The 25,549-nt window shown below is 41.1% G+C and overlaps 1 protein-coding gene and 1 non-coding gene across 2 annotated transcripts; both read right to left on the bottom strand.

Annotated features, from left to right (window-relative positions):
* Window positions 1-1,279: 1,279 nt before the first annotated feature.
* On the bottom strand, window positions 1,280-25,534 carry SMU1 (SMU1 DNA replication regulator and spliceosomal factor). Its single transcript, XM_036330600.1, has 12 exons — window positions 25,406-25,534; window positions 20,965-21,175; window positions 19,501-19,653; window positions 18,398-18,508; window positions 14,206-14,334; window positions 12,011-12,130; window positions 9,190-9,306; window positions 8,252-8,379; window positions 7,612-7,738; window positions 5,332-5,499; window positions 3,580-3,732; window positions 1,280-2,174 (listed from the first exon to the last, which is right to left on the bottom strand). The coding sequence occupies exons 1-12, from the start codon at window positions 25,429-25,431 to the stop codon at window positions 2,076-2,078; spliced, it is 1,542 nt and encodes a 513-aa protein (XP_036186493.1). The 5' UTR covers window positions 25,432-25,534; the 3' UTR covers window positions 1,280-2,075.
* Window positions 9,574-9,678, bottom strand: LOC118667854. The gene has a single exon (XR_004971430.1). It is a non-coding gene; the product is annotated as a U6 spliceosomal RNA (small nuclear RNA).
* Window positions 25,535-25,549: the final 15 nt, after the last annotated feature.

Here is a 25,549-nt window from a genome sequence, read left to right as displayed (position 1 = left end):
ATAGTAGAGTAGAGGATTCTGAGAATCAAATCAATGATTTGAAATATAAGGAAGCAAAAAACACCCAATCAGAAGAGCAAAAAGAAAAAAGAATCCAAAAATATTAAGATAAAAAAAAATGAAGATATTGTAAGGAGCCTCTGGGACAATTTCAAGCATACCAACATTCAAATTATGAGGGTGCCAGGAGAAGAGAGAGCAAGATATTGAAAACATATTTGAAGAAATAATGACAGAAAACTTCCCCTATCTGGTGAAAGAAATAGACTTTCAAGTCCAGGAAGCACAGAGAGTCCCAAACAAGAAGAACCCAAAGAGGCCCATACCATGACACATCATAATTAAAATGTCAAGGGTTAAAGACAGAGAACCTTAAAGCAGCAAGAGAAAAGCAGTTAGTTACCTACAAGGAAGCACCTATACAACTGTCAATTGATTCCTCAACAGAAACTTTGAAGGCCAGAAGGGAGTGGCAAGAAATATTCAATAGTATTGAATAGTAAGGACCTACAACCAAGATACTCTACCCAGCAAAGCTCTCATTTAGATTTGAGAGACAGATAAAGAGCTTCACAAAGAAAAAGCTAAAGGAGTTCACCACCACCAAACCAGTATTATATGAAATGTTGAAGGGTATCTATATAATAAAAGCCGAAGTGACCATTATGGTGGATCGGTCAGAACGACCGGTCACTATGATGTGTACTGACCACCAGAGGGCAGACGCTCAATGCAGGAGCTGCCCCCACAGGGGGAGCACCGCTCAGCCAGAAGCTGGGCTCACGGCTGGAGAGCACAGAGGCAGTGGCAGGAGCCTCTCCCACTTCCGCGGCAGTGCTAAGGAAGGAGCAGCAAGCTGAGCAGTAAGAAGCAGGGAGCAGGCGGGCAGTAAGGAGGGAGGGGTCCCGAACTGTGAGAGGGATGTCCAACTGCCGGCTTAGGCCCAATCCCCGTGGGTAGTGGGCCTAAGCTGGCAGGTGGACATCCCGAGGAGTCCCGGACTGTGAGAGGGCACAGGCCAGGCTGAGGGAACTCCGCCACTCCCCCCCTACTCAGTGCACAGATTTCATGCACCAGGCCTCTAGTTATTTAAGAAGAGATAAAAAATATGAACAATAAAATGGCAATAAATACATATCTATCAACAATCAGATCTAATAATCAAAATAAATGAATAAGAAATCTGATGAAAAAAATAAACTGGTGAATAAAATAGAATCAGAGGCATGGAAGCATAGAACAAACTGACAAATCTCAGAGGGAAGAGAGGGAGGGCAGGAAGAGATTAACCAAAGATCTTATCTGTGGCCAGAAGTAGGGTGGTGAAGGCCTGGGGTGGGCAGGAACCAGGCGGAGGGGGGTAGTGGGGGAGAAAAGAGGGGACATCTATAATACTCTCAACAATAAAGATTTTTAAAAAAATTACTTAGAATAAAAACAGCTATTCATTTAAAATTTAAAAAAAAAGAAAAGAATGGAAGGGTAAAGGCAGTGAAATGTGATCCTATGTAACATCCAACCTTTTCACATATAGTTTCTTTTTCTACCCAGAAGTTGACTTCCTACTGTATTTAAGATTCGAGCATAATAATGTCCATGTCCCACCCACCTCATTAGATTCTAATATGCTAACCAGATAAGCAACTTTCACATTTAAGAACAAAGACTCCAGAAAGGTATAAAGTTTATTACCATCTAAAAAAAAAAAAAAAAAAAAAGGACTAGCTACTGAATATGGGATAGTTCCTATTTACAAGTTTACTGCAAGGAGGCACATTTTAATCAGAATTGCAATAATCAAAGGATTATAATTTTTTTAGAACTATCAATTACTTCACTCTCCAGGTAAAAGATAATTGAAAACATTAAGTGACTGCCCCAATTAGAAAGACAAATGAATACCTTAAAAATGTATAAAAAGGGTAACTGCTAACTTAAACATGAACTTTCACAAAATTATTCTTGTGCCTAATTCAGACAAGTTAGTCAGAGAAACTGGCAAAAAAAAAAGCAACACATGAATATGTCTTCATTTAAGTACATGCTCTCAGACTAGTTTAAAGAAAAAAGTCTAATTAGGGTTTCCAGAGTTTTAGGAGTCCATCTTCACTGTAGGTAGCAATCAGGTTCTGATGGGGATGATGTGCAATACCAATCACATCCTTTTCATGAACCTGGAAAAAGTAAAATAGAGGGTTAGGGTACATAATTCTATTAAAAAAACAAAACACTTTGAAGAGGTTTCCAGAGCCGAGTGGGAGAGAATAAGAGTGAAGTTCCCACTTTCCACCAAAGGAATCAAGGCAACACACAAACAAAAGCTCAAATAAGGCTATTTAGATTGTTGTTCATACTTTTTGTACTGTTTTTCATAATGTGTAAATAACACTTTGTCCCAGGACAGTGAATAAGACTAAATGATTCCTTCAACTCAGTGAACTTGGACTGGCCAGGACCCTCAGCTAGACACTCTCCACCTCACCTTGTTTTGCTCACATATTGGAGGCTTCCCAGGGCAGGTGTGCCAAAAGTTCACTCAAGAATGTATAGGACAAGAGATTATTCTCTAACATGGGTACATATACAATTTTTCATATGTTCACCATACCATTTCTTCCTGGGCCACAAAGATTACATTTTCCCTGTCCCCCTTGCATTTGGGTGTGGCCAGGTGACTTAATTCTAACCAAAAATGAATGAGGAACAAAGTAATATAAGCCACTTCCAGATGTGGGTCTTAAAAACATCCAGTATAGCCCTCCACCTATCTTTTACTCCTGGGATCTTGGAGTCCATATATTCCAAATGGCACGGCTAAAAGATGGAGGAGGGCTATTCAACTCATATATATAAATAAAAAAGCCTAAGCAACGGAATGACTGAATGATCGAACGACTGGTCGCTATGACATGCACTGACCACCAAGGGGACAGACACTCAACGCAGGAGCTGCCCCCCTGGTGGTCAGTGTGCTCCCACCGATAACCTCCCACGGTCCCTCCCCCTGGCCCTGATCAGCCGACTGCTGGCCAGGCCGAGGGACCCCGCCCATGCACGATTTCATGCACCAGGCCTTTAGTATCATATAATAAGAAATAAACTTTGATTGTGTTAAGCCACTGAAATTTGGGGGCTATTACAACAGCTGACTTAATTACTCCTTATAGTAACTCTGACAACATGAGCTGTTTAAAAACATAATCAAATCAATTTGATAAGATAATTTGTCTTTGTAAAGACATGGACAGAACTAGCTATATCTATCACTCTCCAATCACCCCTGAGAAATATATGGGTAATTTAGGTGGCTATCTAGACATATTCCCTTCCTTCTTCTCTGCTTTATGTACCCCCAACCCTATCCACTTGAAGCTGAGGGCTCAATGAAGGATGACTTTTCTTCTTGAGAGAGGAGGTAATTCCATATAATTACTTATGGATCCTTTCTTTTATTTAGTGATAAAATTTTTATATCAAGGTTCACACTGATAGCAGTCAGGAAAAGGTTTACATCAGAGTTCAGAAAGACACAAGCATTAACAAAATTTCTTTAGATGGCCTTAAGTCAATAATACTCACTGTCAGAGTTCTCTCCAGTTTGCCAGTGACTGTGCTAAAACAGTAGAGCACAAAGTCCTCTCCCACACAGTAAATCCATTCACCACGGGGAGAGAGGGCGCAGCAAACAAAGTCACCACCTTCTCTCTTACCAGAGCTGAAGCTTCTGACAATCTAGATCGTATCACAGAGCAAGGCAAAAAACAAAACATCTGTATTAGCAGCAGTTTAAATGGACATCTTTACACTCTTATTTTGTACTATGGTTTACTGACATGTTTAATTAGATCACAAATTCCATTCATCATATGCTAAATCCTCTTGCCTGAGAAATATTTGAAGATAGGCTATCTAAAGTCAGTGGCGGGTAGAAATTTAGAATTCCTATATCCCAAGTCACCAATCCTGCTCTTTAGTTTATTGAGCCATTTTACCATGAAACAAATTCATTACCACACATATGACAATTTCTAAGTCAATAAACCTCTGTTTCTCAACACTTTATGGAACCATGCTCCCCAGTTTCACTTTCTAACAGAATGAGACACTCCCCACTTGCAGGCTGGAACTGTCTCCAAGACTTTGTTTGCTCTATTTTATATACCATTTAAAACCATCACAAATCAAGCTGAAACAAACAGCAAGGTTATAAGAGATTCCATACTGTATGATTCCTTATCCACCACTCTCAAAATGACAAAATTATAATAATGGAAAACAGACCAGTGGTCAATGTTGTTTGGGAAGGTTTGACTATAAATATGTAGAATGAGAAAGTTCCTTTGGGGTGATGAACAGTTATTTAGCCTAACTGTGGTGGTGGTTACATAATTCTACACATGTAATGAAATTTCATATAACTATTAACTTCCTGCCTCAAAATGAATGAATGTGAAAACTGGTGAAATCCAAATAAAATTGCATTTGAATTAACAGAATTGTACTAATGTCAATTTCTAAGTTTTGATAATTATACTATCATTATGTAAGATGTTATCATTGGGGAAAGAGTACACAGGAACAACTTCTTTATGAATCTAAAATTATTTTTGTTTAATAAAAAGTCTTTAAAATGTCAAGTAGAAAATGAGGAAGTAGGCACCTATAGTTACTATGCAGGGCCCAGCAGATACCACAGACCAACCATCTCAACCAAGGATCTTAAAGCACTAATTTCTATTAGTTATAGGGACTAAAGGAACAGAGTTCCATACACAAGCCCCTGGGTCTTCTCCATGCTCAGCAGAATCCCAAGTGCCCAAGCCAACATTTCAATAGCACCACTACATGTTCCCAGGCCTCGAGACCTCAACCTTGAAGCTTCTAATGTCCCTGGTGCTACAAAAGTGAGGTTCCTTGGGAACCATGCAAATGTGCTGATTACAAATACACATCATGAAAATATGGTTGCCCTTTTCCAATTAGCGTTCTATCTGAGATCATGTGGTAGCTAGATGTTCCAAATTGGTAACTGACACATTCTATCTCCCTCACTCTGACAGGAATTGTTAATCTTAAACTCTTCAATGAGATTCTGCAGAGGCAAGAGCCTCACTTACCCCAAGGATGCAAAAGAAGAACATAATATACAAAAACCCTGGGGAAAGGAGATAACTTTTGAAAAGCTGAAGAATATAGTTTAAATAAGCATTTGAATAACAAATACAGTGTATATGCTTTTTGGAGTGGTAAACCCATATTTGGTTATTGGAAGGGCCAGGACCAAGACATGCTGATTTGGGAATGGTCCACAGGCACTTCCGGAGCACTCACCTGCCCTTGCATGTTCATGATGACCACTGTGTTTGATCTGTTGCACACCACAAAGTGCTCTGGGTTTTTAGGAAGCAGGATCACACTGTTGACAGTGATGTCTGTCCCTGCAGTGCTGCCCAGGGATTTAAAGGTATTTGAACATTCTGTGGTCTTCATATTCCATATCTATGACAAAAAATAAATAAAAATAAGAAAATTAAAGCCTAAGAATTTCTACAGCTTTGAGGTTTTATTTATTTATTTTGTTTGTTTAAATATATTTTTATTGATTTCAGAGAGGAAGGGAGAGGGAGAGAGAAACATCAATGATGAGAGAGAATCACTGATCAGCTGACTCCTGCACACCCCCTACTGGGGAATAAGCCCGCAACCCAGGCATGTGCCCTTGACTGGAACAGAACCTGGGACCCTTCAGTCTGCACGCTGACACTCTATCCACTTGAGCCAAACCAGCTAGGGCTACAATTCTGAGGTTTTAAACAATGAAAATTAGATTACTAAAACAGAATAAACTGTCTCCAAAAATAAAGTTATTGACATCTGAGATGCACTCAGAAAAGGAATGGACCAAATACTGACGGCATAAGCTTTGTCTGGACACTACTCACTTAATGAGGCATAAAAGCCTCAAAGGTATGGACTATGTTGTGTCTTCTCTGTGCCTTCAACAGAGCTTAGCACAAAACAGATGCTGAATACCCATAAACAGAAATAGTTGCCCACTATTTAGTGCCCAACTATTTATTTTCCCAATAAACATTGTAATTATCTATCCCAATCTTCTCTAAAGCCCAGTTGCCTAGAAGAGAAATGAACATTTCAGGTATCAAGAGTTCAAAGGGTTTTAGTGTTTTGTCCAAAAAGTCAGTGAGATGCTTTACCCTTTCCACTGTGGAACTAAAGGAAAAGACCTCAAAACAAAGCGGCCTTGTTAAACCCCCTTCCAATGGCATCTGGTGAGGTCCTATACATAGTACAAAGAGGGCAAATCCCATGACTAAAATACTAAGAGTCTTGTGTATTTCCCCATCCATCCTGAGGAAAAGTATATCTCCTACCCTCAGGTTTCTGGTTAGATTCCCAAGCCAGAACAAATCTCAGAGTGTGGTCTGACTTTTAGGGGTTTGTGTTAAAATGTTGAGGTCTTTTGCTACAAGACTTGCATAAGGCAGCCCTAGCTGGTTTGGGTCAGTGGACAGAGTGTTGGCCTGCGGACTGAGAGGTCCCAGGTTCGATTCCAGTCGAGGGCACATGTCTGGGTTGCGGGCTCCATCCCCAGTGGGGGGTGTACAGGAGGCAGCCAATCAATGATTCTCTCTCATCATTGATGTTTCTATCTCTCTCCTTCTCCCTTCCTCTATGAAATAAAAAAATAAAAATAAAAAAAGACTTGCCTAAGGCAATTTAAAAGCAGATCTAGAATGTAAATGGAATGTCTCAAGATCCTCAGCAATTTACTACTTGGACTTCTCATCTTTTCTAGAAAATGAGACCCTCTCTTAAAATAAATCTCTTAAGATACTGAAGATCCATTACTTTCAGCTGAGGGCATTAAATAAGTATCTGAGAGAGGGCTTGGTTTTATTTTTGTGTTTTTTTTTAAATACATTTTATTGATTCTCCACAGAGAGGAAGGGAGAGGAATAGAGAGTCAGGAACATCGATGAGAGAGAAACATCGATCAGCTGCCTCCTGCACACCCCCCACTGGGGATGTGCCCGCAACCAAAGTACATGCCCTTGACCGGAATCGAACCTGGGATCCCTCAGTCCGCAGGCCGACACTCTATCCACTGAGCCAAACCGGTCAGGGCAGGGCTTGGTTTTAACTCTAAACCTCTTCTGTTCCTCTATAAATGCTAGTAGGAAGACCCTAAATGTGGGTGTCAGGGGTGGGATGAGGCTGAGCAACAAAAAAGATAGCTATTTATTTGGCCACTGAGCCCTTTGTGAATTTTTGGTGGGTGGACCATACCTATGACAAGATCAAATTTAAACATTGTAAATGGGGGATGACTTAAACCTAAGACTCCACACGTTTCCTCTTTTCCTACACATGCTAAAGTCTGATTTTGTAGATTTGAGATTTGAGGTTCCTAGTCCAATAGGAATTACCCACAGAATATTATTACTGTCTCAGACTCACCTCAATTATAACTAAAATAGCTAGTAAAGAGGTTTACTCCACCACAATTATCACCATTCCCACCACTGAAAACTCCTTAAAGGGCAAAAATGGAATGGATACCCCAAAATAATCCAGTAGCAAATACTTAACCTTTACAGTGCCATCAGAGGATGCACTAATAATATAATGTCCATCTTGTGTAAATGTTGCTTCATTAACAAAGGAAGAATGGCCACGAAATTCCTTCAGGGTCTTCCCAGATTTTAAACCATGAATTCTATCACACATAAAAGGAAATGAAAAGAACAATTAATATTCTATATATTATGGTTGAGACCAAGTGTTGAATACATTTTAGATGAATTACAGAAGCTCCTGTTATAATATTAAGTGAAGAAACGGGGCTATGCATTTACGTATGCAGTATAATTTTCATTATGTCAAACAATCAAACAAAAATAAAACCAAAGGTTGGCACAGAAACTGGTAGAAAATATGCAAATAATACCACAGGTTTCTGTTCAGGGACAGACTTCTAGGTCTTGGCTAGATCCCAGGAATCTGTATTTGTAATATGCCCTCTAACATGATTCTGATGCAGGTGGGTAATGACTCAAGTAGACAAAATTATAGCACTGTGTCAGCTGTACTCTGCCTGGGGAAACGAGATCTCATATACCTCACTCTCTATATAATACCATCCTGGTGAAAGTATAAGGAATCACTAGTACTTCCCTTCAGAGCTTCATCACATCAAACCCAAGTAAGGGCAGTGGGGATTCTTACTTACCTAATTGTCTGGTCAAAAGAGGCACTGAGGATCTGGCTGCTATCCTTAGAAAAGCTTAGACAGGTGACACCTTTACTGTGTGCCCTTTCAAATCTCCTTAAACACTGTCCACTCTGAATTTTCCAAACCTTTATCAAAAAAAATAGTAAAAACTTATAAGTAGAATGTCCATAGAGCCAAGCAAGATGCAATGCTCACTAATGTACTAAAACAGCATTAAAAATGCACGCTAATAGCTGAATATGATATGTCTGATTTACACAGAACAATGATAACTGAATCCTCTGAAAGTTAAACCTCTTTCCTTGTAAATTATTAAAACAAAAATTTAGACTAAGTTCACTTAGCAGAGACTACTTCTGTATTTTACCTAGCTCACGGCATTTTACCAGCAATTAAATACAAGCCACAGCTAATCAACTGCAGACTACCCCATTCCTTAGAAAAATCCCATTCACTAAAAACAAACAAACAAAAAAACACACAAAGTACAACACATCATATAAAGTGAGCAATGGTGGTACAGCAGAAAGGGCATGAGCAGATTTGAATTGAAGTCTCAGACCTATTGCTCACTAACTGTGACCTTAAACAAATTATTGGAACTCACTAGGCAGAGTTGTTCTTAGGATTAAACAAGAAAAAGTAAACTGATATAAGCATAACCAATGGACATAAGACACTGGGGGGTAGGGGAGGCCAGGGGATTGTCAAGGGCGGGGGGGGGGGGGGGGAGGACACATATGTAATACCCTTTGTAATACTTTAAGCAATAAAAAAAATAAAAATTAAAAAAAAAAAAGTAAACTGATTATCAGCACAAAATTGATGCTCAACAAACAGTAGCTGTTATCAAGCTCATATCATATGTAGGACACTCCCTCATTACAGAACTCTCCGAATGTCTGCATACCAGAGTTTGTGCCACTTATCCATACCTTGATTTTTCCATCTTGAGCCCCAGTTGCTAACATTTCTGTATCTCTGCTGAAACACATGCAGAGAACAGCATCATCCATCATCATAAAGTTATCCTGGGCCTGGTACTTAAGATCCTAAAGGAAACAATAAGCAGTTATCAAAACAACAAAAAACCCAGTTACCCCAGATCTCTACAAACTCACTAAAATCAGGATAATGGCTTGTACATACTCTAAATCTCCAAAGCAAACAGTAGTGGCATGCACACAAATTCCTAACAAATGACTAATACTGGGAATAAATTTTACACAATTCAAACATTATAAAAAATGCCAACATAACAGCTTATATATTTTTCTTACTAATCTTTTTTCTTTTAAATAAACACTTTTATTACATGAAAAAATATGGAACACTTTATGAATTTGCATGTCATCTTGTGCAGGGGCCACGCTAATCTTCTCTGTATCATCCAATTTTAGTGTATGTGCTACTGAAGCGAGCATGCTTACTAATCTTTTCTAAGCAGAATTTCCCTACAATTTATTTTATTGTTGACATTATTACAGATGCCCCCATCATATTCCTCACCTTTGCCCACCTCCACACCCCTCCCCTGGCCTTCACCACACTGTTGTCTGTCTCCATGGGTGCACAGTTTCATATTGTACAGCTTTTTTTTTTTTTTTTTTTTTTTATATATTTTATTGATTTTTTACAGAGAGGAAGGGAGAGAGATAGAGAGTTAGAAACATCGATGAGAGAGAAACATCAATCAGCTGCCTCCTGCACATTTCCCACTGGGGATGTGCCCGCAACCCAGGTACATGCCCTTGACCGGAATCGAACCTGGGACCCTTGAGTCTGCAGGCCGACGCTCTATCCACTGAGCCAAACCGGTTTCGGCAATATTGTACATCTTAAATAAATCTGAATTTATTTATCTTAGGGGTATAATGTGAGAAACTAATGTTTTTTCCAAATTGTCAGCTCCTTTCCCTCAAACCATGTACTGACTAATATACTTAATTATCATCCATTTTATGGATGCTTATTTTATCAACCATTATTGTTCAAACAGAAGTATCTCTATTTTTAAAAAATTATAAACTGAGACTGCTTCATGGTGTGTTTTGTTTTTTTTAAAAGAAGACAAACTATAAAAAATTAATATAAAGTAGAAAGTGAATATCACTCATTACTTCACTACCCAAGTAGAATTCAGTACTCTTATGATAAAGATTACAATTTAAATCAGCGTAAAGTCAATAAATAGCTATTTGGGGAAATGATTAAATTTTATCTACACCAACTTTATCTCACTAAAGAAATTTCAGATGGATCAAAAATTGAACATAAAATGAAACATAAAAAGATTAGAAGAAATTGTGGAAGAAAAGATGGATAAATATGATGATATAAAAGATTTTAAGTCTATAAAGCAAAACCATAAGCAAAATCAAGACAAAAGTCAAAACTGAAAAATATTTGCAATACAGATTGCAAAGGTTGATTCCCTCAACTTTAAAAAGCTCCAACAGCCTGACCAGTGTGGCTCAGTGAATTGAGTGTCAACCTATGAACCAGAAGGCAGAGGTAAGATTCCCAGTAAGGGCCCATGTCCGGGTTGCAGGCTCGATCCCCAATAGGAGGTGTGCAAGAGGCAGCATATCAACAATCCTCTCACATCATTGATGTTTCTATCTCCCACTCCCTTCCTCTCTGAAATCAATAAAAATATATTTAAAATAATAATAATAATAATAAAAATAAAAAGCTCCAACAAATCAGTTAAATTACAATCCAAAAGAAAAATGGGCAGCCCTGGCCAGTGTGGATCAGTTGGTTGGGCATCATCCCATGAACCAAAAGGTTGCAGGTTCAATCCCTGGTAGGAGCGTATAGGAGGCAGCTGATCAATATTTCACTCTCACATCAATGTTTCTCTCTCTCTTTCCCCCTCTCCCTTTCTCTGTCTAAAAATCAACAAAAATATTTTAAAAAAATAAAATGGAAAAACAAAACAGGCAAAGGATATGAACACACTTCACAGAATAGGAAATATCAGTGGTTTTTCACATATAAAAAGACCATTTTCTCACTCATAATAAGAGGAGCACATTTAGTACTACAATTAGGTTAGGTTGGGCATAAAAAGTAACTGCTTACACATACATACCAAGAATATTCCAGGAAGGTTACACAAGAAACTGGTAACCTGGCTGGACCAAGGAAAGGAACTGACCAGCTGAGGGCCAAGGGTGGGAGCATGACCTTTTACTGAACAGCTTTTCTATTTCATAAAATATTGTATCAGATGTACATATCACCCATTCAAAAATAAGTTTAAAGTGTATAAATAGCCCAGCCAGCATGGCTCAGTGGTTGAGTGTCATGGTTTGATTCCTGGTCAGGGCACATGTCTGGGTTGCTGGCTCGATCCCCAGTGTGAGGTGTGCAGAAGGCAGCCAACCAATGACTCTCAATAAAAATATATTTTAAAAATTAAAAATAAAATGTAGCCCTAGCTGGTTTGACTCAGTGGATAGAGCGTCAGCCTGCGGACTGAAGAGTCCTAGGTTTGGTTCCGGTCAAGGGCACAGGCCCAGGTTGTGGGCTCTACTCCCAGTGTAGAGCATGCAGGAGGCAGCCAATCAACGATTCTCCCTCATCACTGATGTTTCTATCTCTCTCTCCCTTTCCCTTTCTCTCTGAGATCAATAAAAATATATTTTTAAAAATAAATAAAATAATGTAAAGTGTATAAATAACAGGTAATTTAAGAATAACAATAGTAATTCTTTCACTAGAAAAGTTAATATATTTTAAATACTTTACCTTCCTGATTTTTCCAGTTGTGAAGTTCCATACTTCAATGAATCCATCAACAGACCCAGTGACCAAATACTGACCATCCGGAGAAAATCGAGCACACTCCACATGTGACTTCTGACCAAACTGTTTCAAATGAAACAATGAAACAGATACATTTTTATTTAGTGGCCTTAAAACAATTAGCATTTTAACCTTTCGGGAAACCCTGCCCTAGCATGAAATCATAGCTAGCTTATTCTAATGGAGCATTGGAGGGACATTTCTGTACCTGGACACAGGAAGGTTGTGGATATATTTTCTCCGACCAGTTTTAAGTCTAGCCCAGCCATGGGCAAACTACGGCCCGCGGGCCAGATCCGGCCCGTTTGAAATGAATAAAACTAAAAAAAAAAAAAGACCGTACCCTTTTATGTAATGATGTTTACTTTGAATTTATATTAGTTCACACAAACACTCCATCCATGCTTTTGTTCCGGCCCTCCGGTCCAGTTTAAGAACCCATTGTGGCCCTCGAGTCAAAAAGTTTGCCCACTCCTGGTCTAGCCTGTCAGTTGAAACTAATTTTTTAATGTGAAGTTGACATTTTCAAAGAAAAGTAAAATATATTTTATAATGGGACTTAGAACAAATAATCCTGTAACCCAAACAATAATCTTTTCCCAGAGTCAGCCACGATTAGCATGACTTTCACACTCAACTTAATATGGCATATGTTCCTGTTGTGCATCTGAGGAAAAAACTCATTTTTATAAAATAAATGTCAGCTTTCATATACTGTTTTGTAAACAAATTTTCTATCACTGTTTCTTTACATGACCTTCACTTAACCAAGTGATAATGCGAAGGTGACTAACTCTAGGAGAACTAATTAAAGCTAATATTTATCTGGGCAATGTATCCTGAGCACTTATCAGCAATCAGGCTCCCAATAACAGATGAAAACTACAAAATATTAGACAGATAATAGAGAAAAGCTCTTTTATGAATTTCAATTTAAATGCCAAAAATGGAAAGTGTTTGTAACAAAAATCTTAGCCCAGCAGCATAATTATAATGGACTAGAAGAGGCCCAGTGCACGAAATTCGTGCATTGGTGGGGTCCCTAGGCCTGGCTGGTGATCAGGGCCTTTCAGAGCTGTCTTTCCCAGTCCCAATCTGGGTCAGGCCTGCTGCCGCCGCCGGCTGAGGCATGCCAGCCTGGGGCTGGGAGCCTGCCAGTTGCCAGCTGGGGTCTGCCGGCTGGGGGAGGGACAGGGGAGGGACCGCAGGAGGTTTGCTGGCAGGGGGAGGGACTGGGGGAAGTTGGCTGGCCATGGGAAGTTGGCTGTGGGAGTGCACAGACCACCAGGGGGCAGCTCCTGCCTTGAGCATCTGCCCCTTGATGGTGTGCGTCATGGCAACTGGTCAGTCATTCTGGTCGTTCAGTCATAACAATAGCTTAGGCTTTTATATAAATAAAAGATTTCTATTTGTATCAAGGCTTCAGTCAGGGTAAAAATACTGCTCAAAATCATCTTTGAATACAAGTCAAAACATGTAATCCAGAAAAGACTAATTCAATGCACTAAGCCAAAGTCAAAAGATTTGAGTAATGAGTTATTTTAAAATCCATAATATATTCAATGAGAGCACAAACCCAAAAACTATAATATAAAAAAGATGCTGAAATAGCAAATATACTTGTAATTCTGGAAACTGCTGCCAATTACTTGATTGTGCTTTTTCCTAGAAAAGTCTCAGATTAAAAGAAAACAAACAAGAACCAGCCATAAGATGATAAGTTATTTTCCTCAAATACCACACAAGCCCACTTTACAATCCACGCCTGGTACTCTGGCTGACATGCAGCAGGCAAAAACACAAATGTTGAACAAGACAAATACATTAAAAGTTCATAGTTAGTCCCAGGTTTAACCAAAGAGCTAACCATTCTTCCAAATGCAGGCTTCTGGGGAGAAAGTGCAAAGGCAGATGACAGGCCAAATGTCAAATGTATGGCCACTTGGTTATACAACTGAGGTGTGCCACTGCCAGGCCACAGGACCCAGTGGTCACTAAAAGCAACCCTGAATGTTATCAGAGCTGAAGAATGAATTCTGCTTTCTAACGCAAGTGCCTACCACAGGGCCTGACTGAGGAAGCACATGTTGAGTCCTCAACAGATGATTACCAACTGGCTGAGTGTCAAAGGATCCTACCTTAATATGCCTGCTCAGCTGTGTAGGAAACTTTTCTTCTTCCACATCTTTGACAGCTGCTTTGCCTCGGAACAAATCTATGGTCATGCCAGGAGGAAGCAACCCCTGGTGCTGCTGCCACTTCAGCGCCTATGAGAAAAGAAATGTGTAATAATCCACTTGGGTGCTTTTAAGATCTGATCCTGACTGCTTAAAGCCAAGCCTGAAATAATGAGGTTCACAGGAAACTGAGCCATCTAGATCCAACCATCTAAACACAGCAAAATCTATGCTGCTCTGTGTGTCCTGGGAACACAGGCTGATCTCAGGGTGGAAGGGAAGTCTAAGAGCCAACAGGTTCATCTTTCCACATCTATTTTCTTACAGATGTGACTCTTATTATAAATAAAATTTGGAAAACAAAAATCTCCCATTGTTCTAACTAACATTCAAACACAGCCACTGTTAGCATTTTATATATTACCTTCTAGTATTCCCCCTTACACATGTATTTAATTAATGTTGCTGTAATTATACTATAGGTAAAGTTGTTGTTGTTTTTTTTAAATATATTTTATTGATTTTTTACAGAGAGGAATGGAGAGGGATAGAGAGTTAGAAACATTGATGAGAGAGAAACATCGATCAGCTGCTTCCTGCACACTCCCTACTGGGTATGTGCCCGCAACCAAGGTACATGCCCTTGACCGGAATCGAACCTGGGACCCTTGAGTCCACAGGCCAATGCTCTATCCACTAAGCCAAACCGGCCAGGGCGCTATAGGTAAAGTTTTATATTCTTTGTTTTCACCTAAATCAGATCATGCTATGCCATAATTATCATTTCAATGGCTATAAAATATATCCTGGATGTTTAACAGTTTATTTAATTAATATATTAATGGACATTTACACATTTCCAATTTTTTACTCATCTAAATAATGCTGCAATGAACATCTTTGAACATAAGGCTTTTTCTATTTTGGGGTTACTCCCACCTTAGAATAGATTCCCAGAATAGAAATTATTGAATTCAAAAAAGAACAAGAATGGTTAAGGCTCCTAATATACAATGACAAACTGTTTTCCCAAAAAGTCACAACTTCAACAGCACTCACAACTATATTATGAGTGAAAAAATCATGGGCATTAGAGACAGATGGCCCTAGGCCAGATCATTTGCCCAATGTTATTCTGATTCCCAATTTCGTGAACTCAAAGAAGTAAAAGCCTAATTCCTAGAGTTGCTAAATGGATACAACAAAATAATATATGTTAAGTTTATATGACAGGCACAACGTTTATTCCTTTTTCCCTTTGTTATATCAAGAAAACTCATCCTGGCCAGTTTTGCTCAGTGGTTGTTAGAGCGACGGCCTGCAGACCAGAGTCTTGGATTCAATTCCCAGTCAAGGGCATGTACCTCGGTTGCAGTTTGGTCCCTGGCCCAGCTCGGGGCACATGCAGGAGGCAACCAGTTAATGTCTGTCTGTCTCTTTCTCTTCCCATCCCCTTCTCCCTCCCTTCCATTCTCTCTAAAGATCAATGGGAAAATATCCTTGGATGAGGATTAAAAAAAAAATAAGAAAACTAAACAGTTTGGATATCATTTTAAAACTTTGCTAATTTAATGAGTGGAAAGTTATACCCTGCTTTAGTCAGTTCTCTGATTAATAATTTGTGAGCTTTTAATGTGATCAAGTTATTTGTTATTTATGTTTGCCAGAAAGAACTTTTTTCTCCAATCTGCCTTTTTAAAAAAATATATTTTCACTCATTTCAGAGAGGGAGAGAGAGATAGAAACATCAATGATGAGAGACAATCATTGATCGGCTGCCTCCTGCACGCCCCCCCACCGGGGATTGAGCCCACAACCCTGGCATGTGCCCTTGAATGAAATCAAACCTGGGACCCTTCAGTCCACAGGCTGATTCTCTATCCACTGGGCCAAACCAGCTAGGGCTGCCTTATTTTTTAAATTATTACAGCCTTATAGCTTTCTTTTTATCTTATGTTGAACTCTTAAGTGACTAAATTTGTTGACCTTTACCTGGATGTTTACTCCCTAATCATAGGAAGTCCTTCCCTAGCAGGAGGTTTAATACATTATATTATCTACTAGTTTTTCTATTTTCTTAAAATATATAACTTTCAATCTATCTGAAATTATGCTATATTAAATGTGAGTGAAAGCTCTGAGCTGACCACCCCCCCCCTTCTAAAGTAAGCACCCCAAACCCTAAGGTGAATAATTCTTCTCTATTCCTAGGTTTGGTGACATTTCCATTATCAACTATTGAATTCTTATAAATAATAGGATCAATCTCTTGCACTGTTGTTGCACTGGCTGCCAACAGATATTCTTGTGCCAAGTACCAAAATGGATTTTACAATCAAGAGTGCCTTGAAGTTATCCTAGATGAAATGTTAAATTCTATGGTCACCCTAATTCTGACTCTAGAGCTTATGCTCTTCTTTTTTTTAAATATATTTTTATTGATTTCAGAGAGGAAGAGAAGGGAGAGAGAGAGAAACATCAATGATGAGAGAGAAACATTGATCGGTTACCTGCATGCCCCACACTGGGGATCGAGCCCGAAACCTGGGCATGTGCCCTGATCGGGAATTGAAACATGACCTCCTGGTTCATAGGTCAACGCTCAACCACTGAGCCATACCAGCTGGGCATAGAGCTTATTCTCTTAACCACTCATCTATAAGATGAGGATGGCATGGCACAGCTGTTAGTACAAACAGCTTCACAGATAGTAATCAATACATAGGCTGTCTGATTTCTTTAGCTTGTACATATCCTATCTAATAAAAGAGAAACATGGTAATTAGCGTACGACCGCTACCCTTCCCATTGGCTAATCAGGGCAATATGCAAATTAACTGCCAGCCAAGATGGCAGCCGGCAGCCAGGCAGCTTGAAACTAACATGAGGCTTGCTTGCTTCAGTGACAGAGGACTCCAACGTTCCCTGCCTGCCGCTGCAGGCCTCTGAGCTGCAACTCTAAGCAACTATGTTACAAATATAGAAGCTAAACAAAACCCCAGAAACCTGCTTTAGTCCGCCAGGCTTCAGCCAGCAGGATCACAATATTGTTTCAAATACAGAAGGTAAACAAAGGCCAGAAACCTGCTTTCAGCAGCAGAGGCCTAAGAGCTGGCCCAGAATAAAAAAAAAAGAAAAAAAGGAGCGGTTGGGAGCTTCAGTCACCCGCCAGCCTGAAAACAGCCCTCAGCCCCTCACCCAGACTGGCCAGGCACCCCAGTGGGGACGCCCACCCTGAAGGGTGTGTGACCAGCTGCAAACAGCCATCATCCCCTCATCCAGGCTGGCCAGGCACCCCAGTGGGGACCCCCACCCTGATCCAGGACACCCTTCAGGGCAAACCAGCCGGCACCCACCCGTGCACCAGGCCTCTATCCTATATAGTAAAAGGGTAATATGCCTCCCAGCACCGGGATCAGCGGAGCCGCGAGGCCTCCGGGCACCGGGATCAGTGTGACGGGGCAGCGCCCAAACCCCCTGATCGCCCTGCAGCTCTGTGTGTGACAGGGGGCAGGGCCACAACCTCCCTATCCGCCCTGCTCTGTTTGTGACAGGGGAAGGCGCCCCAACCCCCTGATCAGCCCTGCTCTGTGCCTAATAGGGGGGAGCTCCCCAACCCCCTGATCGCCCTGTGGCTCTGTGTGTGACAGGGGGCAGCGCCCCAACCCCCTGATCGGCCCTGCTGTGTGTGTGCCTGCTGTGTGTGTGACGGGGTAGAGCCATAACCTCCCCATCGGCCCTGCCCTGAGTGTGAGAGTGGCGGCGCCCCAACCCCCACCCCACGGGCCCTGCTCTGTGTGTGATGGGGTAGAGCTATAACCTCCCCATCGGCTCTGCCCTGAGTGTGACAGTGGCAGCGCCCCAACCCCTGATCCACCCTGCTCTGTGTGTGACAGGAGGCGGTGCCCCAACTCCCCAATCGGCCCTGCTCTGAGCCCGACCAGGGGCTGCACCTAGGGATTGGGCCTGCCCTCTGCCACCCGGGAGCAGGCCTAAGCCAGCAGGTCGTTATCTCCCGAGGGGTCCCAGACTGCAAGAGGGCACAGGCTGGGCTGAGGGACCCCTTCTCCCCCACCGAGTGCACAAATTTTTGTGCACTGGGCCTCTAGTAGTTTATATAAAGGGTAATTTCAGTTCCACAAACTTTAATTACCTGCCCCAGCAATGCCATGAGACGAGATGGAGGCACCACACTGACTTCCCCAGCTAAGGCCTGAGCAATTGCTGCTCTTCTCTTCTCTTTGCTACTTCCATCTGGGTATGCCTGAAAAGGAAAGGGGGTAGCATCATTTCCAAGAAATGGTTACAAGATATGACTGTACTTATTTAAAAAAAAAACTACACAACAATCATCAAGCAGAAACACTCAAAATGGAAAACATGAAAAGAAACTACCCAGTTGAACAGGGGGTTAATTAAATCAATTAGTTTTCAAAAATGACTTCCCAATTCTGTCCACTTACATTTCAAAAGTATGAGCTGAAAGAAAACTGAGGTCAGACGATCCATACTGTTATTTCTCAAAGGAGTCCAAGTAAACTATGTCAAAGCCAGGGTTGTTTTCCAGTTTTTGAAAAATCTGCACAGTCAAGGATTCTTTTATATTCTTTGGTAATTTTTTTCAGTCAAATGACCCCAGCCCAGAAGTTCTTCACCACCTCTAACATTAATCCTGTCTTGGTAACCCTTTATCCTCATGGTTTCTAACTTTCCATTATCCAATGTCTATTCTTCTTCACCCCATTTAGACTAGTAAAGGCTGCCTGAGAAATGAAAGCACACACACAAAAAAAGGTTTGGGGGAAATAAAAGATCATCAGTCATCATGCCCTACCAGTAAACATAATTGGCTGAGAAGTGAACGCTTCCCTGAACCAAAAGAAAATGCAATTGTCAGGGGCAAGGGACATAAATGCATAGAGAATATACCAGCAGTCAGGAAGCCCTTCAGGGCCAGACAAGTACTTGGGCTAATGAGGAAATGATATCAGAATAAACTTTCTGCTTCTTGACTGACACACAAGCCTCTAAAATGTGGTATGTGGGGAAGGGAAACCTTTCAATACTCAGAAAACTGAACAAGATCAACCCCTTTAACATATGCAAACTTCAACAAACATATATACATGGAAAAGTGCTATCGAAAATTAAAATCAAAATCCCAAATACGAGCCAATGAAATGATTTCAAAAGATTACATTATTGCATGTTTGCAAAAATTAACAACAATTTTTTTTTTTGTTACCACAGTCTTACCTCACGAGGATCAAAATAAGACCTGGCCAAGAGGTTCTCCAGATGAATATACCGCTCTGGCTGCGTTTGTTTCAACATGATCATAGGGTCAGTTTGTCTCAGAAGAGACCTGGCAGCCCCCAATTCACGGAGTTCTATCAATTCCAGAACAACCTGGACAAATGAAAGAAAATGGCTGTTTCAATGCATTCTCATAATAATACTTCTTTTTCAGTACAATTTCTTATGCAAAATGGCCTGTCAAAGTGACTTCCGATATTGGGAAATACCCCTTCTCCTTTTCAGGTGGACAACTGAAGTAATTGTAAGTAATAACTTCAATCTTTCAACTTCCACCCTCCATTTTTATCTACCAATCTCCTCTCCTCTCAGGCCATTTGTTCAGACTATATATGCTGAAGAAAACTAAAGATGGGAATCTCTCCATGGGCTTCAGAGAAACCTTTCTTCAGGTACCAAAATTTTCTTTGGGGAATTACCGAACTCATGTAGATTGTAAAGAAACAAACCAACTACCCTATTTTTACAAACAACGCTACATTCTTATTCCATAAACTCCACTCTGTTCTGTTGCATAATATATAATTTGTATGATTTTTGTCCTGGATTCCTGACACAGAGCTTCTAAAAAGCCTCAAAGTTTGCCAGAGATAGGAGTTTCTTTGTTATTAAAGAGGCCCCTCCATCACACCTAAGTTTGTGCTAATAACATAGCTCAGGATGAGGGCTGGTTACCATGTGATTGTAGGGTTGAGGCTTTGAGCTAGCCCAATCTCAAGGGAGCTGAAGAATGAATGAAACCCCAATAAAAACCCCAATGGAGCTTCCTGGTTGGTAAACACATTAATATGCCAGGTGAGAAAGACACTGAGTCCACAGGGAGAGGGTATTGGAAGCTCTGTGTTCAGGACCCTCCCAGACCTCATCCTATGTGTCACTTCTTTTGGCTGGTTCCAATCTGCATCCTTGATAATAAAACTGCAATAATAAATATAGTGCTTCCCTGAGTTACGTGAGTCATTCTAGTGAATTGTCAATTGAGGGGGTCATGGGAGTCCCCAAATTTATAGCATTAGTCAGGAATGTGGGTGGCGTGAGACCCTAAAGTGCAGTTGGTGTCTGAAGTAAGGGCAATCTTATGGAAAATTGAGCCCTTAACTTATGGGGTCTTTGCTAACTTTGGGTGGTTAGTGCCAGAACTGAATTTGCAGTACACTAGTTGGTTTCAGAACCGTTGGTGTCGGAATATTTAATGATCACTTAAGAAATACTTTCAATTTGGGAAATTCTTGGCTTTTCCAAGAAGAGAGAAAAAAAGTACAAAGTAACACTTGAACCTTGACAGTGTAAGTTTTAAGGACTATTCCAGCCCTATAGGGCCTGAAGGAATGCTCACTAATGCTTCTCAGTCAGGAGTCCCACAATAAACCAACCCATGGGAATCAGCATCACTTCCACTCTTACCTGTTCATAGAGGTCAATGAGGGTTTTGTCTGGCAATTTCAGAGACTGTATAGCCTGTAAAACTGTGTCCCAGTGGCCACTATTAATGTCAGCCACGAAACTCTCAATGCTGTCCACGGTATTCAGAGACACAGTAGTCTCTTCCTGTAAGGTGGCTAGTGCCCGGTGTAAACTGTTCTCCTTCAGGTACTGCATGATAAGACGGATCACACTGAAAAAAGAAAGCAAGTCATCCAGTTCAGGGATCCTACTCCCCAGAGAGGCCACAAAATAAAGGCCCATCCCAGCTTATTTCTCCTACTCAACCATCGGCTTTCTCTGCCCACTTTTCATTTCTTTATCATATGAGAAAAGTATGCCCCAGATCACAAAATCTAAGTTACAGGGGACTCTGGAGCTTGTCCCGTCCTACCTCCATCTCAGAAACAGGAGAACTGAGGTTCAGGGGAGAAATAATCTGCCTAATGTCTCATAGTCAGCTAGAAAGGGAGTTGGTACAAAATAACTCTTACTTCCAAGGCCAGAGAGCTTTTTATTATGCCAACTTTCTTACTAATTTGTACAATTACATTGTTGCACACTTTAGTGAAATACTTAAACCTAGTCTAGTCATTAACGCAAGTACTCTAAATTCTTATTAGGATTATTTGGTCCATTTTTAAAATGACAACCAAAACATGTGAATTGAGATTTTCTTTTCTTTTTTTTAAAATTTATTTCTTTATTGATATCAGAGAGGAAGGGAAAGGGAGAGAGAGATAGAAACATCAATGATGAGAGAGAATCATTGATCGGCTGCCTCCTGCACACCCCCTACTGGGGATCAAGCCCACAACCCAGGCATGTGCCCTTGGCCGGAACCAAACCTGGGACCCTTCAGTCTTCAGGCTGACGCTCTATCCACTGAGCCAAGCCAGCCAGGGCGAGATTTTCTTAATAAGGATTTGTTGAACACAAATAAGGTGAGCTATACTGTATATAAAAGTAAAGCAAATCCATGTGTCCTCATTTGCAAAAATAGCATTACCTACTGCCTCTATTAAGAAATTTTCAGGACAAGTGAAATAAAAACATTATAAACTCAGTTTCTCAAGGAAAAGAGGAGTCAGGTAATTGCCAAATATTGAAATAAGCATCCATTTTCAACATGTGACAGAAAACTTATAAATTTTTTAGTTAAATATGTTTACAGTTAAAACTTCCTGATCTGGAGTTAATGAGACTAGTGAGGAATCTGGTTCACATGTACTGTGAAAGTTCACTGTATGATGTTGTGATACACTGTTTTCCTTCTCTTTCCTTATCCATGGTTCACACTGTATTTCCACTGAACAGCACTAGTATAAAGGGTCAGATTGGGGAAGGGGTTTCAGACTGAAATTTAGTCAATTCTCTCTGGGGAGAAATAATAAACATAAAATAATAACCAATGTTTATTATGCACTTACAGCAAGCATGTCAAACTCTCGGCCCACGGGACACATGCGGCCCACAACAAATATTTCTCGGCCCAGCCAATATAACGGTATGTAAGAAACGTTTTAATAAAAATTTCGGCCGAACCGGTTTGGCTCAGTGGATAGAGCGTCGGCCTGCGGACTCAAGGGTCCCAGGTTCGGTTCCGGTCAAGGGCATGTACCTTGGTTGCGGGCACATCCCCACTAGGGGGCGTGCAGGAGGCAGCTGGTCGATCTCTATTATAGATGTTTCTAACTCTCTATCCCTCTCCCTTCTTCTCTGTAAAAAATCAATAAAATATTTTAAAAAAAATTTCGTAACTTAATTTTACAATATCCTGTTATACATAATTATTAATAACGAACTACAACGTTTGCTAATGACTGATTACTATAATCGTGTTGCATTCATTTCCCTTACGCGCCTTATGCACAGGGGGGCATTTCTCTCCAATACTAGCAGTGAATATTTTAGCAGCTGATTGCCCCATCATTAATCTTGTGCTGACTTGTTTGGTGTGCGCAACAGGAAATATTTCGCTTTCAGAGAAAAAGAAAAATAGGTATTTGCGTTACACTTATTAATTTGTGCAGTTATTCAGTGTCTGGTAAGTTAATATTCAAGAAAAAAATATTAATTTTCATTACATTGTTCTATTATTTTATGTTAACGATGACTCATTTATTTCAGCCCTTTGTATTCAGCATGTCTCTATCGAAATAAACCCACGTTTCTATGAAAATTGAAGCTTTTGTTTTTTTGCAGCCCACATAAACTTAAACCTTGTTTATTTGACCCATGTTAGCCTTTGAGTTTGACATGCTTGGTTTACAATATACCAAGTACTGGTTTTTTTTTTAATTTAATTTTTTTTAATCCTCACCTGAGGATATTTTTTCCATTGATATTTAGAGAAAGTGGAAGGTATAGAGGAGGGGGGGAAAGAGAGAGAGAGGGATGAGAAAGAGAGAAAGAGAGAGAGAGATTGGTTGCCTCCCGCAAGTGCCCTCAGGAGCCCCCACCGGAGCTGGGGATCAAACCTCCAACCAAGGATGTGCCCTTCACCAGAAATCAAACCCATGACCATTTGGTGCATGGGTCGGCACTCTAACCATTGAGCAACCGGCTGGGGCCCAAGTACTATTCTAAGCGTTTTAGACATATTGTTTTACTCCTCAAAACAATCCTATGAGATAGGGTATTACCATAATGTCCATTTTATAGATGAGAATCTCACCAAGTAACAGGTAAGTGGGAAAATGAAGATTCAAATTGGCAGTGATTTTAAGAAGGAAGCCTATTACTGCTATTTGCAGTAATCTTTTGTCTCAGGGCTCAGGTTTAGATCACTGCTGTTCTAGTACCTACTATCCTCCTTAACACACTTCCATTTGCACTCCCCAAATAAGCCACTCTCCCTGTAAAGACCTCTTATTTGGTATAACCACAATCCAATTTACTTCCTTCAAACACAATGTAATACATTAAGAGTTTAAAACTTTGGAGATAGGCTGGGATTTGAATCAGAGTTCTGTCACTCATTGTGAGGTTGGGCAAGTCAGTTATCTCTGTGCCTGTTCTTCATCTGTTAAGAAAAATACCTACCCTGTAGGCTTGGTGAAAAGGTTGACTAAACTGCTTACAGCATGACTAGCATAAAAAACACTTAGTAAATAGTAGCTATTATTGATAACTAGAGGCCCGATGCATGAAATTCCTGCAAGGGGCTTGGCCCTTGCAGCCCCAGCTTCCTCCAGAAGGTTGTTTGGAAGGTTGTTCACTGTCCAGTATAATTAGCATATTTTATTATTATAGACGATAAAAATGCACAGCAGCCCAAGAATGGGAGAATGTCAGTATCCACTATTATTTAGGTCCTAAATCATGGAGTCCTTCCAGCCCCTGCCTTTGACTTAGTTATCTTAACTCCAGCACTCTTGATCACCTTTCTTTGCTCTATTTTTTCTCCACAATACTTATCACCATCTGTTAAGCCTCATATTTTATTTACTGTTTTTGTCTGTTGTTTGCCTTCCCCAATCACTATGTATATGCTATAAGGGTAAGGATTTTTGTCTGTTTTGTTCACTACTGTATCCCCAGGAGTCCAGAACAATAGTAGACTTCAGTATTTGTTGAATAAATAAGCTCCCTTTCATCCTATGGCAGGTCTTCAGAACAAGTCCTCTCCCTTACACTCAAAACACAAATGTTACATCTGATGATTCAATTGTTGAGTGTTGCCAAGTGCAAGGTGGAGGACGCTGTCCTGGAAAAGTTCACTAAGACCTTCAGTCACTCATTAGGACCGCCCCACCCCCAATCTGCTATTCTTCGGGCCCAATCTCCAGATTCTCTCTCTTTTGTAGCTACACAGAGCTCACAGACTAACCAGAACTCAGCTCCAGGTAGGGCATGATAAAAAAACTAGTCGTCCATTCATTTCAAAGGCAGTGATCGAGCCTCCACGGTGTGCTAGGCACTGGGACTATCAATAGAAGAAAAAGGAGCCTCTAGCTAGGCGCCCAGCACAGCGGGGTGGAGAGCGAAACAGTGACAATACTGGGTTAAGTGCTGCGAAGGGGAGAGCAGAGGAGCCACGCAACCCCAGAGGAAACGAATCACACTTGTTCTAACCGGGGCAGGACGAGCAGCCCCGGGTGCAGATCATCAGACGGGAGCCCGCAGAGGAAGGGTCACCTGATCAGCCCCGGAGCGCCAGGCGTCGGCGACCGCTAGACTCGGTCTTCGAGGAGTAACCTTCCCCGGACCCGCGCCGCCTCCCACTGGGCTTTGGGCATCTGGTCCGCTACTTCCCGTGCACCCGCCCCCGAGGGAGCCAGAGGCAAGAAACTTCTTAGCGGGCAAGGAAATGCCCCGCCACCCCCTAGCCTCGCGGACGCCTCTCCTGATCACCTTCCACTCCACACCCTTCAGCTCCCGGCCCCGCCACCTCCCCACCATCCCGCGCCGCAGGACTCACTCCGAGGACTCGATTTCGATAGACATCGCGCTCTCTTCCTGGCCGCAGAACCCAGTCTACTATCAGGCCCAGCCGCGCAACCCACCAACGACACCTCCGGCGGCCGTCCTACGTCACTTCCGCTCGACGTCGGACGCCGGCCCT

Source organism: Myotis myotis, unplaced genomic scaffold (assembly GCF_014108235.1).
Source record: "Myotis myotis isolate mMyoMyo1 unplaced genomic scaffold, mMyoMyo1.p scaffold_m19_p_12, whole genome shotgun sequence".
NCBI classification, from domain to species: Eukaryota; Metazoa; Chordata; class Mammalia; order Chiroptera; family Vespertilionidae; genus Myotis; species Myotis myotis.
This window is presented reverse-complemented; position numbering and strand designations above follow the sequence as displayed.